The 17,827-nt window shown below is 38.2% G+C and overlaps 1 protein-coding gene across 2 annotated transcripts; it reads right to left on the reverse strand.

The window, feature by feature from the left end:
• Positions 1-9,709: 9,709 nt before the first annotated feature.
• Positions 9,710-17,794, reverse strand: LOC113039708 (uncharacterized). 2 transcript variants are annotated; one of them, XR_003275060.1, is made up of 2 exons: positions 10,392-17,794; positions 9,710-10,167 (listed from the first exon to the last, which is right to left on the reverse strand). XR_003275060.1 is itself a non-coding variant. In XM_026197751.1 (2 exons), exon 2 carries the CDS (start codon positions 16,633-16,635, stop codon positions 10,795-10,797), a length of 5,841 nt encoding a protein of 1,946 aa, XP_026053536.1. In that variant the 5' UTR covers positions 16,636-17,215; positions 17,440-17,794; the 3' UTR covers positions 9,710-10,794. The 2 variants fall into 2 exon arrangements, 1 of the variants encoding a protein (XP_026053536.1); XM_026197751.1 differs by having other exon boundaries at positions 9,710-17,215; positions 17,440-17,794.
• Positions 17,795-17,827: the final 33 nt, after the last annotated feature.

Genomic DNA, 17,827 nt, shown 5'->3' on the forward strand with positions numbered 1-17,827 from the left:
ACAAGTAGTTCAAAATGAGCAGCTAGATTTCTGAAGGGATGTAAAAAATTAGATCATGTCACTCCCCTTTTGAGATCTTTACATTGGCTGCCTGATTCACAATAGAATCGAGTTTAAAATCTTGCTACTTGTCTACAAATCATTAACCAAGCACCTTCTTATTTGACAAACTTACTCCATCCCTACACTCCTGTGAGAGGGTTAAGATCGAAGGGCAAATTTCTCCTCCAGATCCAAAGAACTCACCTAAAAAACAGTTTTTTTGTGGCTGCTATGTATATGTATATGTATATATATATGTGTGTGTGTGTGTGTGTGTGTGTGTGTGTGTGTGTGTGTGTGTGTGTGTGTGTATATATATATATACTGTATATAGCTGACTATATTTTCATTTTGGAGTGAACTATTCCTTCAAGTCTATTATGATGGCAAAATAATTTAAGGTAACACTTTAGTATAAGGACAAATTTTCACTATTAACTAGTTGCTTATTATTAGCATGCCTATTAGCATTTCATTATATATTTTGCCCTCCATGTATTTCAGTCCAAAACAAAATTCATTTGCACATTTTAACATAAATCAAGTATTTGTTCCAAAACATATATAAAATAAATAGAAAAACATTATATCTAGACAGCTTTTCCATCCTAAATGTAGGCTACTGTCAGACTGGAAATTAATTTTCTTGCCCCTGAAATATATTTTTAAATATATATTTGGTATATGAATGTTGAAACTACATAAATTATCCATTTCAAAAACAGATTTAATCAAGACTGACTGTCTTCAACATATATTTAGCATTTATTTTATTACCTACATTATTACTCCCAGGTGTTTTCGATGTCCCATGCAGGGATCCAGAGGAAGCACGTATCGTCTGACTTCTGGCTGAGGGGCAATCATTGCGCTTCTTTTGACCTCTTCCCAGTTTGCACTGCGGTTTGTTAACCACAGATAATCATAGACAAATTCAAAGCTGAAGAGGAAAAATAATATCTTAATATAAAACCATATATATATATATATATATATTTCTCATATAGTGTTTTGTGAAATCATAAGTTTGTTATGATACTGTTGTGATCAGTTTGCTATTTGCAATAGTTGCCATCTACTTTTTTCCACAGTGTGATTTTTGGTGAATTGTATTAAAACCATGTTTAGTTTGACCACAAACGTCAAGATAATTATTATTTATAATATTAGTATATGGAACCCATGAGAATATAAAAACAAAAACAGAAAAAATATATTGTCACATATAGGCCTAATAACAATATATATATATATATATATATATATATATATATATATATATATATATATATATATATATATATACCTTAAAGTATGACACTCACTTAACTGTAGGGGGCTCCAAACTCCAAAGTATAATATATATATATATATATATATATATATATATATATATATATATATATATATATATATATATATATATATATATGTATAAAATAAATTAATAAAAATAAAACAAAATAGAGTTGCTTTAATGCAAGTAAATCATCGTGTTTGATTACCCTTTTCAGGCTCACAGCTCGAGAACTTCACCTGGTGGATTTTAACAGGAGTCTCAATGAAGACAAAGTAGTTTTCAGTCCTGCCAAAACTACAGGGAAAGACATGATTTATCAACTCTTTCAGTACAAATATTGCCTATTCTGCAATAAAACAAAGCTTCCATCATCAAGAAGGAAATACTGAGTAACTTATGTTTTAGATGCTATTTTTCTTTTCTCCAAAATCCCAAATGAAGCAAAATAAAATGTGCAAATCAGAGCAACACATTAGTGTGATAATGACCATTATAGTGTAGGCATTGCTAGTGAACTAAAATAAATGACTACATGTAAAAAGGTTGATGCACCAAACCCATGAGCATTATGTCATGCACGCTTAAGTTTGAGTTCTGTTAATTAAAGTAATTAATAATCAAACCTGGAGAGATGTTCTGCAGGGATCTGGATTATCACAGGTTCCAGACTCAGTAATTATCACAGGTTTCTCTGTCAGCGCACGAACATAAGCATCCGTTTTCATAAACCTGTGGGGAAAAAACTAAAAATTAAGACAATAATAATAATAATAATAATAAACTCTTACAAAGCAACATTTCCCATTTTAATTCAGTACTAAAATAACTAGAACTACGAGAGAGAGAGAGAGAGAGAGAGAGTAAACACTATAAAAATGCAAAAATAACAAAAACAATTAACTAAAATGAAAAAACTAATATTTTTGTATCATAATAGTACTAACACTGATAAGTTATGTTTAATTTTTTAAAAAGTTAACTAGAGGAGGAAACAACACCAAAACCTTTGATTATTAAACGTATTTACTAAAACTTTAGTAAAAAATTTAAATACAAAAAAATGAACTTGATTCAAAATCTTAGTAGAAAGTATCTCAATGATGGCACTGAAAAAAATAAATAACACTGCAACATTTTAACTCGAAAAAGGGTTTTTGTCAGATCAAACGAGCACTTTTTTTTATAGGATGAATTTGGGTGTTAAAATACAAGGACTACAATCAGTGATCTCACTTATCAAACAATATTATTATTATCTTTCAAATTCTTATAACTAAACTAATAAAACAAAATGATACAACAAAGGGCAGCGAAGGCCTGTGATGCTTCACTTTACAGAGCGATTCAAAGCTTTACTTAATCTTGGCCAAACGACATTTAAATCATTTAATTTTAATATCTGGCCACAGGCAAACTCGAACTTTTTTTTTAAATTCGCGACAACAAATCGCATATTTCGAGATATGTTGATGTATTCTCCCTATAAAGACATGAACAGGATAAGGCTATTTTAAGAAAAAAAATGTAAAAATAAACGTTTTATGCATTTAAATAATTAGACATGCTAAAATACAAATTTAGTGCAGGAACATCGTTTCAGTCAAAAAAGTAAATCACTGAATTCCCAGGATAATGAACAGTTATGGCAAAGGCTCAATTCCTGCATATAGCTTTATTATTCAATTTAGTAAAAAGGCTTCTGAAAAAAACTTTAATACTGTGAACGAACCGATTCTGCAAATGCATGTGAAAACCATGTGGTGCTATAAATACAGTTACCAAGAAAAATACACTCCATCATGCTTTAAACCCGTTCTGAAATAAAAATAAATAAAAAGTTTTAAAGTTAAATTTTTATGCATTACACTAATGTGAATATTTTAGTCATTGCATTTGTGGCATCACTCACTAAATTATATAAAAACCATTAAATCGCTTAAATGCTCAAAGTATTCAACAAGCCAAATAACAGGCTTGTTTCCAGGACAAGTCCTCAATCTCCAAACTTTGAGATGCAACTTTTAACGCCACTACAGAAAAAAAAAAAAGTTGTATTCATATTTAATAGATCTTCTTTTTTAGACCAGTTTTATTCTAAACCTGAAAGCTTTAAGAGTATAAGTTAAGATAAATGCACAGCCAGCCGGTCAGCTTCACAAAATAAATCCTGATACAAGGATTTGGAGTTCGGAAAAACACACCGATTTTCAAAAGATGAGAAGGAAAATCTGAACTTTAAATGCAAAACGTGGTTCTGTAACTGTATCATGCATCACTGAATTGAAATAAACATTGCCAGAAGTGCTTTGGACGCGTCTCGCTCCTGAAATACTGCGCCAGGGTCGACCGCTGGTTGTTGGTGTCTCCAGGACTGCAGGGGGCAGTGTTGACCACAGAGTGGGAGAAGCTCTGGGTGAACACCTTCAGTGCTTCACAGCCGCAAGGAAGCACACAACACTGGACCAGAGACATGGAGAACAAGCAGAGGAACTGATGAGGAACAGGATGGCATAGTCAAAGGTCAAAGGTCAAAGCCCTAACATATGAGTGTGCTGAGGCGGGTCAGGAGGCCGGTCAGGGATTTCCTGTGGTTGGGGTCAGACAACAGACCCATGATGACCACCTTCTGCTCGGCTCCGACAGACCTGATCAAACATACAGAAACACTGTGAGATGATCTGAACATTAGCGCTGCAAGACCTGACTGTGAAGGGAGGAGGAGGAGGGTTATATAGTTCATATATATAATATATAATTCTTTACAAATATTTACAAAGGTTTGTGTTTTAAAGAAGTGTCTTCTGCTCATCAAAGCTGCATTTATTTGATCAGAAACACAGAAGAAAATAAAACTGTAATATTGTGAAATATTATTACTATTTACAATAATGGTTTTCTATTTTAATATACTTTAAAACAATGTATTTCTGTGATGTGCAGCTGTACATGTTCATGTCTTCAGTGTCACAGGATCTTCAGAAATCATTCTGATATGGTGATTCATTATCAGTGTTGAAACAGTTTTGCTGCTTAATATTTTTTTGGAACCTGTGATACTTTTTTCAGGATTATTTAATGCATACAACGTTAAAAAGAATAGCATTTATTCAAAATATAAATGTTTTGTAAGAATAAACACCGTTCAAATTCTGGGGATCAGTATTTCTCTTTCTTACTTTTTTTTTTTTTTGAAAGAAATGCTTTTATTCAGCAAAGGTTGCTGAATAAAATTATAATAAAGATTCATATTGTAAATGAACGCTGTTCTTTTCCTCTTCATTCTGCAAAGAATCCTGAAAAAAAATAAAAAATAGTATCTCAGGTTCCAAAAAATATATAGAATAATAATAAATAAAATAATAATGATAGTAAGCACAACTGATTTCTGAAGATCATGTGACACTGAAGACTGGAGTAATGATGCTGAAAATACAGCGGAGCATCACAGAAATACATTACACTTTAAAGAATATTGAAATATAAAAGTAGTATTCTATTTTTTTTAACATACATAAAAAAAAGCTTACTATAACATAATAATAGAAGAAAACTTTAAATGAATGTCAAGATTAATGAAAGTAAATGCCAGTACAAAACACAAACACCCCAATCATGTTTCATGGCAAATCAGTAAAGAAATCTGTAAAATTTGTTTGGCAAATAAAAAAAAAATACTTTTGAAATGAGCAGAACTGTAGTATTATTGAGATTAATCACCTGTAGTCTCAGGTAATTGATTAGCTCTTCATCTCCTGCGACGAAGAAAACACACAAACTCTGTGATGACATTAAGATAAACTAACTCATATAAACGTGTCTGTATAAGCGCACGTAGTTCGACACAGAAAACGATAAAAACAGTTTGATCTGAAGCTGCAGTATATTCATTCAGAGTTCATTCAGAGTAGAGTTGTGACGTTCGCGAACGAACCGATTCTTTTGAACGGCTCATAAACATGAACGATGGGAGCCGAGTCGCGGCTGGAGTGGAGCCGTTCTTTCTATCGTTCTTTTTTCCTATGCGTGTTCATACAAATGAGCTCCGCCAGGAGACAGAACAGTTATAGGGGGAGGGGCGCACCCAGCGCAGGCCAACCCTTTATAGCGTGATGATATTAGTTATTAGTTGTGCATGCATTTACATTGCATTTTGTGTTCATTTAAAACTTATTTTAAAATCATTAAAAATGTTCTTTTGTGATACTGTACTTGTATAGAAATGTTTCACTAAAAGCTGTTTTCCACAGACATTCATTGCAGCCCACTTTGTTATTGTTCATTGACTTGAAGGGGCTGATGTCCTATTTGCAAAGTTTACAGTAGTAATAGTATGTAGTATGTAGACATTTCCATTTTATTTATTCTAATTTTATCTACTTAAAAAAAAATTAGTTTTCTATCAAAATGTTCTTGTGTGATAACAATGTTCTTGTGTGGAAGTGTTTGTAGTAAAAGCTGTTTTGCACAGAAATTCATTGCAGCCGGCTTTGTTTTTTATGTTTATTTGTGAGTAGGTATTGTATGAATAACATAAGTCAACGTAGTTTTACACACACACACACACACACACACTTTGTACTAAAGGTGAATCAAAATAATGATGTCACTGTCTAAGCAGAGGGATTTGTGCAACCCTATGGAATATAGTCGACACATGAGAAATGAGGTAATAATCAATATTTCAGAATAATTCAAACTCAGATATTGGTGTGTGATATCTGAGCTTTAATTATTTGACTACAAATCTCACCTCATAATACCTCCCAGTGATTATTTCCAGGATAAACTGAGATGCTCCCAAGCTGGCTTCTTAAAACTGACTAAATATTTAAAAAGAGCCAAAAGAGCCATTCTTTTGAACGGTTCTTTGAAAGGAACGGATCGCGAAGATCCGGATCCCCTCAAAGAGCCATAAATCCATAGACAGTAAAAGAAATGGACACAGCGACCCCATTGGAACTCAATTGAGACAAATGAAGCCCAGTTTTAGCGTTTTTAGCACTTCCGTTTCTGACGCGCAGACTCAAACGAAGCTTGACGACGTCAGCAACCTGTCTGGCAGATGTAAATCTTCTAGTAGCTGTGTGTGCAAACTGCCATCGTTAATCTTGCAGAGACGGCGAGCTTGAGCAGGGAGTTCTTTGGCGTGAGTGAGCAGGAGTAAGTATTCTGATTAATTATTTTGTATAGTATTTTAAAATGTAACGCCAGTACGCCAATTAAGTTAATTGCCTGCGAGCTTCTCCTCCTGTCTGTACGGTAATGCGACAGAGAGACGAGTGGTTATGATGCAATCGTTAGCCTATTTTTTACAAAAACTGTTTATACGGGGCCATAATGTAACATAGAAGGTAATGGAGCCCTTTATACATTGTCGTGTATCTTTAGAAATAAATAATGGACAAACAGAGTCTTTAAACGCCTCAGATGTAAAGTTATTCGCTGTCAAAGTGACGCCAAAATGAATGGGAGTTAATGGGAATGCTAACGCAAGTGAAGTTCTGCTAAAAGATGGCAGCCCCCACCCGACTTCAACTTCCGGTCGAGTTCCTTGCCCCTTGCATAAATCCCATCACTAATTCAGAGTTCATGCTGCTGTTCCGTTTCGTACGGAAGCTACGCGTGCGTACCAACTTCCGGTGACCCTAGATGGGCGGGGCTTTAAAAATAAAATCCGCGAAGAAGAGTATGGAGGAAACAAATAAAGCATAATAAAGATGAAATGTGAATAACAATTTATTACAACAATATTACAATTAACAATAATATAATTAACAATAATATTACAAGTATTTGTCCATACATTTATTTCTGTTTATTGTTTTTAATACAAAAAAGGCAAGGCAAGGCAAGTTTATTTATATAGCACATTTCATACACAATGGTAATTCAAAGTGCTTTACATCAAAGAAAGTAAAATAATCATGAAAAATAAGAAAAAAATAAAAATAAAACAAGCTATTTTAAAACTTTTAAAATTATTAAAACGTTTACTTAAAATCAATTTAAAAACAGTTAGAAATTGATTTTATATAAAATAAAACAGTGAAGATATAGTGCAATCAGTTCGGACATAGCACAGTGCTCATTCAATAAATGCACAACTAAACAGATGGGTTTTAAGTCTAGATTTAAATGTGGTCAACCTTTAAATAATTATGTTCAGTTATGCACTCAATACTTGGTCGGGAATCCTTTTGCAGAAATGAATGCTTCAATGCGCGTGTCATGGAGGCAATCCGCCTGTGGCACTGCTGAGGTGTTATGGAGGCCCAGGATGCTTCGATAGCGGCCTTAAGCTCATCCAGAGTGTTGGGTCTTACGTCTCTCAACTTTCTCTTCACAATATCCCACAGATTCTCTATGGGGTTCAGGTCAGGAGAGTTGGCAGGCCAATTGAGCACAGTAATACCATGGTCAGTAAACCATTTACCAGTGGTTTTGGCACTGTGAGTAGGTGTCAGGTCGTGCTGAAAAACGAAATTTTCATCTCCTTAAAGCTTTTCATGAAGTGCTCCAAAATCTCCTGATAGCTAGCTGCATTGACCCTGCCCTTGATAAAACACAGTGGACCAACACCAGCAGCTGACATGGCACCCCAGACCATCACTGACTGTGGGTACTTGACACTGGACTTCAGGCATTTTGGCATTTCCTTCTCCCCAGTCTTCCTCCAGACTCTGGCACCTTGATTTCCAAATGACATGCAAAATTTGCTTTCATCCGAAAAAAGTACTTTGGACCACTGAGCAACAGTCCAGTGCTGCTTCTCTGTAGCCCATTTCCTGCACACGCCTGTGCACGGTGGCTCTGGATGTTTCTACTCCAGACTCAGTCCACTGCTTCCGCAGGTCCCCCAAGGTCTGGAATCGGTCCTTCTCCACAATCTTCCTCAGGGTCCGGTCACCTCTTCTTGTTGTGGAGCGTTTTTCGCCACACTTTTTCCTTCCCACAGACTTCCCACTGAGGTGGCTTGATACAGCACTCTGGGAACAGCCTATTCGTTCAGAAATTTCTTTCTGTGTCTTACCCTCTCGCTTGAGGGTGTCAATGATGGCCTTCTGGACAGCAGTCAGGTCGGCAGTCTTACCCATGATTGCGGTTCTGAGTAATGAACCAGGCTGGGAGTTTTTAAAAGCCTCAGGAATCTTTTGCAGATCGGCAGAAAGTAACTAGTAAGGTGTAGAGTTTGCATATAGTTCCCTTCCCCTCTCTGAGGTGATAATGTGTGCTCTTTGAGTCCAGTTCAGTTCCTTTTTATGAACACTGGACTATCTTTTAAATCATTCAAGCACTCTTGCGTTGCTGAGTTTGGCAGATAAACTCACTACAAGAACTCATTACTTGTAAGACAGTTTACTAGCATGTGTATGGATCTGAAGGCATGTGCCAAATGTAATGTGACAGTTTTTCGTACTTGAAGGATTTTGTTTTGTACTTGATTTTTTTTCATTTGAAGGATTTTTTTATTTTTTTTTGTACTCGAAAGATTTTAGTTTGTACTTGGAGGATATTTTTGTCATTGAAGAAATACGTTTCTTTGTATATGTAAAACGTACTGTATTTGTTTGATAGCTACGTTTTTTTATTTGCAGAACAAAATGCATTAGTTTGTGAGTGATGTTTTGTATTTGCAAACCACACTGAGTTTGTTTGTGAATCGTTGGGTGTGAGTAAAACACATTTTGTGTGTGTGTGAGGTGTTGGCATGATTCTCACTCGATATTATTCATGGCTGATCCGTGTTTCGGTCGGAAGCTACGCGTTCGGACCCACTTCCGGGGCGGGGCTTTAAAAATACAATCATCGAAGAAGAGTATGGAGGGAAAAAATAAAGCATAATAAAAATGAAATGTGAATAACAATTTATTACAACAATATTACAATTAACAATAATATTACAAGTTTTTGTCCATACATTTATTTCCGTTTATTCTTTTTTCACATTTACGTCTATATATACATTCGTTTATTTAAATTGTTATATATCTTGGAATATAACTAAATATATATACCTAAATATATATATTTATATACACACACGTGTATATATATATATATATATATATATATATATATATATATATATATATATATATATATATATATACACACATTTACATATATATACATATATATACATTTACATATATATACATATATATACATTTACATACATATACATACATATACACACATATACACAAATACATATATATACACACACATATATATACACACACACATATTGTATTGAATGCTGTAGTATGCACTGATTACTGTTACGGTTCTAAATCACCTTAGAGTACTATTTACACAAATAATGTCCAGTAACTAGGAAAGGATTAAAGAAGCCAGAGTCATGTGTCCAATTAACTCAATGTATTAATGAAAAAATGAATTATTTTCTCACAATGTTAACACAATGTAAATGACACAATAAAACAGCGTAGGCCTACGCAAAATAACCAAAACAATAAAACAACAATGTTCTTTAAATAAAAAGATACAATAATGTTGATTTAAGGCAGTGAAATGTGTTATTGAGAATACTCAGTCCCAACAAGTCCCAGGTTTCCAGAGAATGTCCACTTAATGAAAGGAAGGCACAGATATCTTCAGACGTCGATCCTCAGACGTGATGTCATCACATTTGGAACTTGAACAAACGGTATGTTAGTAGGGATCTTTGTTTGATACTGATAGGGTTAATATGATGTGGTGATAACAGTGAGGCCGGTAGCTTCGTGTGCTGCGATATTCAGTGTGTGTGTTGGGTTTGTGTGATTAAAGTCCGCTGGACAAACGTGGATAAACGTGTGGTTCTATAATGAAACAAATAAACTCAATTAGTCTCTGTTACATTTTGTACAACAAAGTGCTGTGTCATTATCACTTCACATGATTAAACGCGAGAGACATCGAAAACATATGATAAAAGCATAATATAACAGCTGTTCTCTTATAACTGAAGAAATATCTTATTGATGCATCTAGCAGCATATCAAACGATGATTATTAGACTGAATAATATGATATAAACACTTACGTTCTGCAATGACGCACGCGCTGATATTCACCATATAATTCCAGCAACTTCTGAAGCGATCACACAACATCGGCCGCCCATCACATCTGAAATGCCAAACTGCTCACCAGCTGAGAGCTATATTATCAATCTATAGCTTGATGGCTTTAATCCAACTTGCCGCATGAATTTACAATACTAACATGGACCGCATTTCTTCCTTCTTTTTCTCCATTGCCGTATATCTGATCTCACGCTATTTTCACCAAACTCGCGAGACTTCCGATTAAACTCCGCCCACTCAACAGGCGCAACACTTGAACAGAATACTAAACGACTATAATATTAAAATAAATGTAACTTGACCATGACCTTTTGCACAGCCGCCCCCAAATTTGGTATGCAAATTTGCCATTAGTAGGGTCTATAAGGAACTTTCTGTGTCTGGGGGTAAGGAAGGCAATTCAATCAACTTAGCTACTGGTCTTGTGTACGTTTGATCTTTCACTTTGACCACTGCTGTTCTGACTCTCCCATCTGAACTAGGAATGACAGCAGAGACAGTACCAACTCTCCAGAGCGCTCTTGGGATCTGCTCATCAACAATGAGTACTACAGTGCCAACTGCAATATTCTCTTTCTCTCTGTACCATTTCTGCCTTGACTGCAATGTGGGTAGGAAGTCGTGAATAAAATGCTTCCAAAAATGATCACTCAGAACCTGACTATGTCTCCATCTTTTTCTACTGAGTAATTCATGGTCTGAATAGACAACTTGGGGCAAGGAGGAGTCAGGCCGCCCCATCAGTAAAGAATTTGGCGTTACTGGGTCTGGATCTGCTATGTCGCTAGAGACATAACCCAAGGGTCTAGAATTAAGAATGCCCTCCACCTCGATCAAGATGGTTCTCAATACCTCCTCAGTAACGGTCTGAGCACCTAAGGTGATTCTTAAGGCTGTCTTTACAGACCTCACTTCTCTTTCCCATGAGCCGCCGAAATGAGGCGCACTGGGTGGATTAAACTTGAATCTGATTTGTTCCTTTGCTAGCTGGTCTCTAATGCTGGTCTGCATATGGGAGAAAGTGTCCTCCAGCTCTTTACATCCACCTCGAAAATTTGTTCCCTGATCAGAGAGAATCTCATAGGGTTTCCCTCTTCGGGCAATAAAACGCCTGAGAGACAGCAGGAATGAATCTCCATCCATGTGATCCAACAGATCAAGATGTACAGCTCGAGTAGTGAGGCACTTGTATACGACACCCCACCTTTTCTCAGTACGGCGGCCAACCTTCACTAACAGTGGTCCAAAACAATCTACTCCGGTGGAGTAAAAGGGGGGTCTACATAACCTCAGACTTGATGTGGGTAAGTCTGACATTCTGGGAATCTTTGGTTTGCCTCTCCATTTATTACAATCAAGACAGTGGTGCTGATGTCTTTTAATTGCCTCTCTTCCTCGCAAAATCCAAAACTTACGCCGCAGCTCAGCATACACCCTGCCAGCTCCCGGGTGGTGCAGTTGATCATCATAATGCTTTATTAGAAGTTTAACTACTGGATGATCTTGTGACAGAACAATAGGGTGTAGAACTGCATCACTCAATCCATGGCACCTACGAAGTCGTCCTCCTACTCTAATCAAGTCTTGTTCTTTGTCATATTCAGGAGCAAGCTTAATGAGTCGGCTATGTACAGAAATGTCTTTTCCTCCCTTGAGTAAAGCAAATTCGTCAGGAAAGTCATGCATCTGACATTGTCTAAGGATAGACAATTCTGCCTTCTGAAACGCATCTGCACTGAGTGAATCAGTGTTATCAGCCGCCCCATGAAGGAATCGTGCTGTAGCCTCTAGTAAATCAGGATAGCTACTAAATTTATTGGGATCAGGTTCAACTTGCAGTTTATGTTCAGTCAATGAGCCGCAAAACACAGATTTCTTAAGTTCCTGAACTTCTTCAGGGGCCTGTCCTTCTGGTGGCTTAGGCCAACAACTGCTAGACTGCATTAAGAAGGCTGGTCCTTGTTTCCATCGTGTTTCTTTAGCTAGTTGAACCAGTGATAACCCACGCGTGATATCATCAGCAGGATTGGCTGCTGAATCGACATAGCGCCAAGCTCCAGGGTCAGACAACTCTTGGATTTCGGTGACTCTAACTCCTACAAACACTCGGTATCTGCAAGAATCAGACTGCAGCCAAGAAAGAACTGTAGTGGAGTCAGACCAATAGATGAATTTGGAGATATCTAAGGTCAGCTCTTTCTTCAAGACGTCTCCTAGTTGTGCTCCTGTCAATGCAGCACAAAGCTCTAAACGAGCTATGGAGATTTGTTTCCGTGGAGCGACTCTTGACCTTGCTGCCATGAAGGCAACATGCATATTACCCTGACTGTCTTCAGAGCACAAGTATGCTACAGAGCCGTATGCCTTTTCAGAAGCATCACAAAACACATGAACACTGCGGCTCTTGACAGGATACTGAAGGCTGGAACTGTAGCATCTTGGTAGGTGGATCTGAGACAATTGTGGCAGCTCGCTCTCCCACTGATGCCAAATGTCTAGTAGGCCCAATGGTAAATTAGGATCATCCCATCCTCGTTTTTTATCCCACAACAACTGCACAACAATTTTGGCTCTGGTGGTATACGGAATGAGATATCCAAGGGGGTCATAAAGCTTGGCTAAAGTGCGATAGATGCTCCGCATTGTAATTTCACCTTCATCTTTCTGGTACGATTTGTATACCAATGTGTCTGATCTACATTGCCATATCAATCCAAGAGCATTCTCCTGAGGGTTGGTCATTTCTTGACTTAGCCAAATCTCCCCACTCTTTGACTTTAACTCAGCAGGAAGGTGGTGAATAACTTCAGGGATGTTACTGGCCCATTGCCTCAATTCGAATCCACCGTTCATAAGATGGCCCTGCAATCGGTTTACCAGCTCTATAGCTTGGGCTTCAGTAGAGACACTCTTAAGACAATTGTCAACATAGAAGCTACGCTCCACCGTTTGACGTACTTCATCAGTACCTTCGAGATCCACCTTGGCATGGGACTGAAGTGCGTAAGTAGCACAACAAGGGCTACACGTAGTGCCAAATGGCAGAACTTGCCACTGATACACAATGGCCGGTTCAGATGTATTCCCATGACGCCACAGAAAGCGAAGGAAGGGTTTATCTTCATCAAGGAGACGGATTTGATGGAACATACCCTTCACATCACTACAGATGGCCACAGAATGTTCTCGAAAGCGGATGAGAACTCCCAACAAGCTGGCACTTAAGGTAGGACCGGGCAAGAGATGTTCATTCAAAGACTGACCCTGGTACTCAAAAGAACAATTGAAGACAATACGGTTCTTTGCATTGTGATGAACCATATGATGTGGTATGTACCATGACTGGGAACTCCGATCACATTCTGCAGCTGTCAACGGTGTGACGTAACCTGCCTGCAGCAGTTTCTGAATTTCTGATTCATAAGAGGCAGCCATACTAGGATCTCTAGATAACTTTCGCTCTGTGCTGCGTAGCAGGGCCATGACAGCCTCCTTGGGTGCATTCAGAGGCGGAGGCAACTCTTTCCAGAGTAGAGGCGTGGCGTACCTTTTTACCCCATTCACATCAATCCTGATGGTTTTCTCCTCTAGGAGGCGAATAGCTTCTGCATCCTGTCGTGATCGACTGACCACTTTCTCAGATTGATAAGGAAGAGTATCCAGTTGCCAAAGCTTTTCGACTTGACAGAATAGCTCAGCTTCAGGAGAAACACAAGAAATGAATAAACATTCTTGAGCCTGCAAGTGAGGTTTAATAAGCCTTGAGGGACCTTGCAATGTCCAGCCGAGCTTTGTATGAACCGCCGCTGGACCTCCAGGAGGACCTAATCTCACTGGCTCAACAGGGGTTATCAAGTGAGGATAATCTGAGCCGATAAGTACCAAGGGCTGCGCTTCATGGATGTCGTGCAAAGGTAAGTCACGGAGATGGTGATATCTTCTTTGCAAGTCAGAGATGGGGTAAGTATGCTGAACCAGGGCTAGCTCTTTTGCGGTGAATGCACCCTTGACTGGGTAAGATCTGTCAGGGTGTGAAACAGGGGCTATAAAGAAAGATACTGATCTTCCATGAATGGTATGGACATCCTGCCTCACTGTTCGCAGAGCCAGATCTTCAATTTCACCCTGAAGGTCTAGACGTTGAGCAGCTTCATTCAACAAAATAGTTCGCTCAGATCCGTCATCTAGCACAGCGTAGGTTTCTAATGACTTATCCCCATTCTGAATGATTACTCGAATTAACTTCAGTAGCACTTGCCTGCTACTCGTAGGTCGATCCAAGTATAAGGCCTGAGAAGTAGGGCTTACTGAACTTTCCTCCGATGTCCGGTTATTACTTTTACTCATCACATCAACGTTGGCATTGACTTCATGAAGAACATCAAGATGCCTCCTTTCACACCGTTTGCATTTCGCCTTTAACGTACATTTAGAGGAAGAATGCCCTCGTCCGCAACGCCAACATCTATGTCCTGTTCTGATCCAACTTTCAATTTGCTCTTTAGTTAAGAGTTTGAAGTTAGAGCACTGATTCATATAGTGTTGAATTGTGTTACAGAACGGACAATATTTTTTCAGCTTCTCCTGTGGTCTTTCTGAGTCCATGCATTCAGTCTTTGGTAGCTCTACTGATCCTACTTTCTGCTCTTTACCATGTAGGACAGTAGTTGGCTTTCGGGGAACAAAACCAGTTCGCTTGTCTTTGTGAACACTGTGTTTTGCATGCTCAAAATAGGACCCATACTGTGTTCCTTCTACCTGCACGCGAACCTCATATTCCAGCCATTCTGCGAAATCAATCAGAGTTGGAATAGGTGTCTGAAGGGGGTTAATGAATCTCTTGAAGTTAGCTCTTAGGTCATACGGCAATTTAGCTAAGAGACGAGAAACATGTGAGCCACATTTCAGTTCAGTCCAACCTGTGCTACCTAACTGATTTAACATTCCAACCAGTGCTCGGACACGAAGGGCAAATGCCTTAAAAGTCTTCACATCCCCGCTCCTGATATTGGGCCCATCCATCAGATTAGTGATCCTTTGCAGTGCCAATTGATGTGGCTGCCCATACATATCAGTGAGCGCTCTCATAGTGTCACTGAATGGAGTACGACTGTGACTATATGAGTCAGCGACAAGTAAAGCGTCTTCCAGCTTAAGGTGGTCCATAAGTATTTGGAACTTAAACGACTCAGAAGCGTCTTCAGGAAGAACATTGTTTAATGCAAGCTTAAGACGGGAAAACTCTCGGGGATCATCCCGACCGAAATCGGGAATTGTAGGAGTCGGCCCTCGATATTGCATTGGGGGTGAATGCACAGGACGAGGAAGCTCAGAATTTCCAAGGGAATGGTGAGAATGATCTGATGTACGTAACGGTCTATTATTTCGACTGTACTCTTGCCTCCAATCATTTGGAGAATGATCGAAACGATCTGTGAAGACATCCTTCTGCAGATGCTCATTTAAGCGGCGATGGTAAGGATCCGTTGCTGGATGATAATAAACATCATGAGGAGGCATAGTGGACCGCAACACTGGTGGGTCATCTGGATATTGCTGACGAATATCAGATAAATGAGGTGGCCGCAGAGGAACATTAGCATCATAATAGTGATCATACCGTGGCAAGTCATTCTTACTACTATGTGGATCATTATACGAAGGGGTCGACATACCTGAATTAGGCGGACTATCACTAAGCCGACCTGCTCTCTGTAGACTGTCTGTAAGCTCTTCAATGAGCTCTTGCTCACGACTGCGAACTGTAAGGAGGGATTCATCTCTAGGTGGCACCAAAGGAGTATGTTCTGTCTGGCTAGAGTTTCCATCGCCCTTAACTGACTCCTGCATACTAATAAACTTTGGTGTAGATGACACCACTGCTCCTTCATTCAAAAGCTGTTGATCAGATAATGAAACCTGGGAAGCTAACACAGAAGAGTTAACAATCATATCAGATAAGCGTTGCATGTCTTGCCTCATTCGTCTATTTTCCTCTCTCAGTTCACGCATACAACTGAGCATATCAGACTGCTCATCTGCAAATGCAAGCTGTTTCTGTGGATAGCTAACCTCATAATCACGCAAATGTGTTGGCCGTCTTATTACTCTACGTGGGCGTACAACCTCTGGCTCTATAACTCCCTCACTAGTTCTGGACATCATTGCTAAAGTGGTTATAGATCCGGCTCGAAGGACCATTTAATGTATTGAATGCTGTAGTATGCACTGATTACTGTTACGGTTCTAAATCACCTTAGAGTACTATTTACACAAATAATGTCCAGTAACTAGGAAAGGATTAAAGAAGCCAGAGTCATGTGTCCAATTAACTCAATGTATTAATGAAAAAATGAATTATTTTCTCACAATGTTAACACAATGTAAATGACACAATAAAACAGCGTAGGCCTACGCAAAATAACCAAAACAATAAAACAACAATGTTCTTTAAATAAAAAGATACAATAATGTTGATTTAAGGCAGTGAAATGTGTTATTGAGAATACTCAGTCCCAACAAGTCCCAGGTTTCCAGAGAATGTCCACTTAATGAAAGGAAGGCACAGATATCTTCAGACGTCGATCCTTAGACGTGATGTCATCACATTTGGAACTTGAACAAACGGTATGTAAGTAGGGATCTTTGTTTGATACTGATAGGGTTAATATGATGTGGTGATAACAGTGAGGCCGGTAGCTTCGTGTGCTGCGATATTCAGTGTGTGTGTTGGGTTTGTGTGATTAAAGTCCGCTGGACAAACGTGGATAAACGTGTGGTTCTATAATGAAACAAATAAACTCAATTAGTCTCTGTTACATTTTGTACAACAAAGTGCTGTGTCATTATCACTTCACATGATTAAACGCGAGAGACATCGAAAACATATGATAAAAGCATAATATAACAGCTGTTCTCTTATAACTGAAGAAATATCTTATTGATGCATCTAGCAGCATATCAAACGATGATTATTAGACTGAATAATATGATATAAACACTTACGTTCTGCAATGACGCACGCGCTGATATTCACCATATAATTCCAGCAACTTCTGAAGCGATCACACAACATCGGCCGCCCATCACATCTGAAATGCCAAACTGCTCACCAGCTGAGAGCTATATTATCAATCTATAGCTTGATGGCTTTAATCCAACTTGCCGCATGAATTTACAATACTAACATGGACCGCATTTCTTCCTTCTTTTTCTCCATTGCCGTATATCTGATCTCACGCTATTTTCACCAAACTCGCGAGACTTCCGATTAAACTCCGCCCACTCAACAGGCGCAACACTTGAACAGAATACTAAACGACTATAATATTAAAATAAATGTAACTTGACCATGACCTTTTGCACACATATATATACACACACACATATATAT

This window comes from Carassius auratus, chromosome 2 (genome assembly GCF_003368295.1).
Source record: "Carassius auratus strain Wakin chromosome 2, ASM336829v1, whole genome shotgun sequence".
Classification (NCBI taxonomy): Eukaryota; Metazoa; Chordata; class Actinopteri; order Cypriniformes; family Cyprinidae; genus Carassius; species Carassius auratus.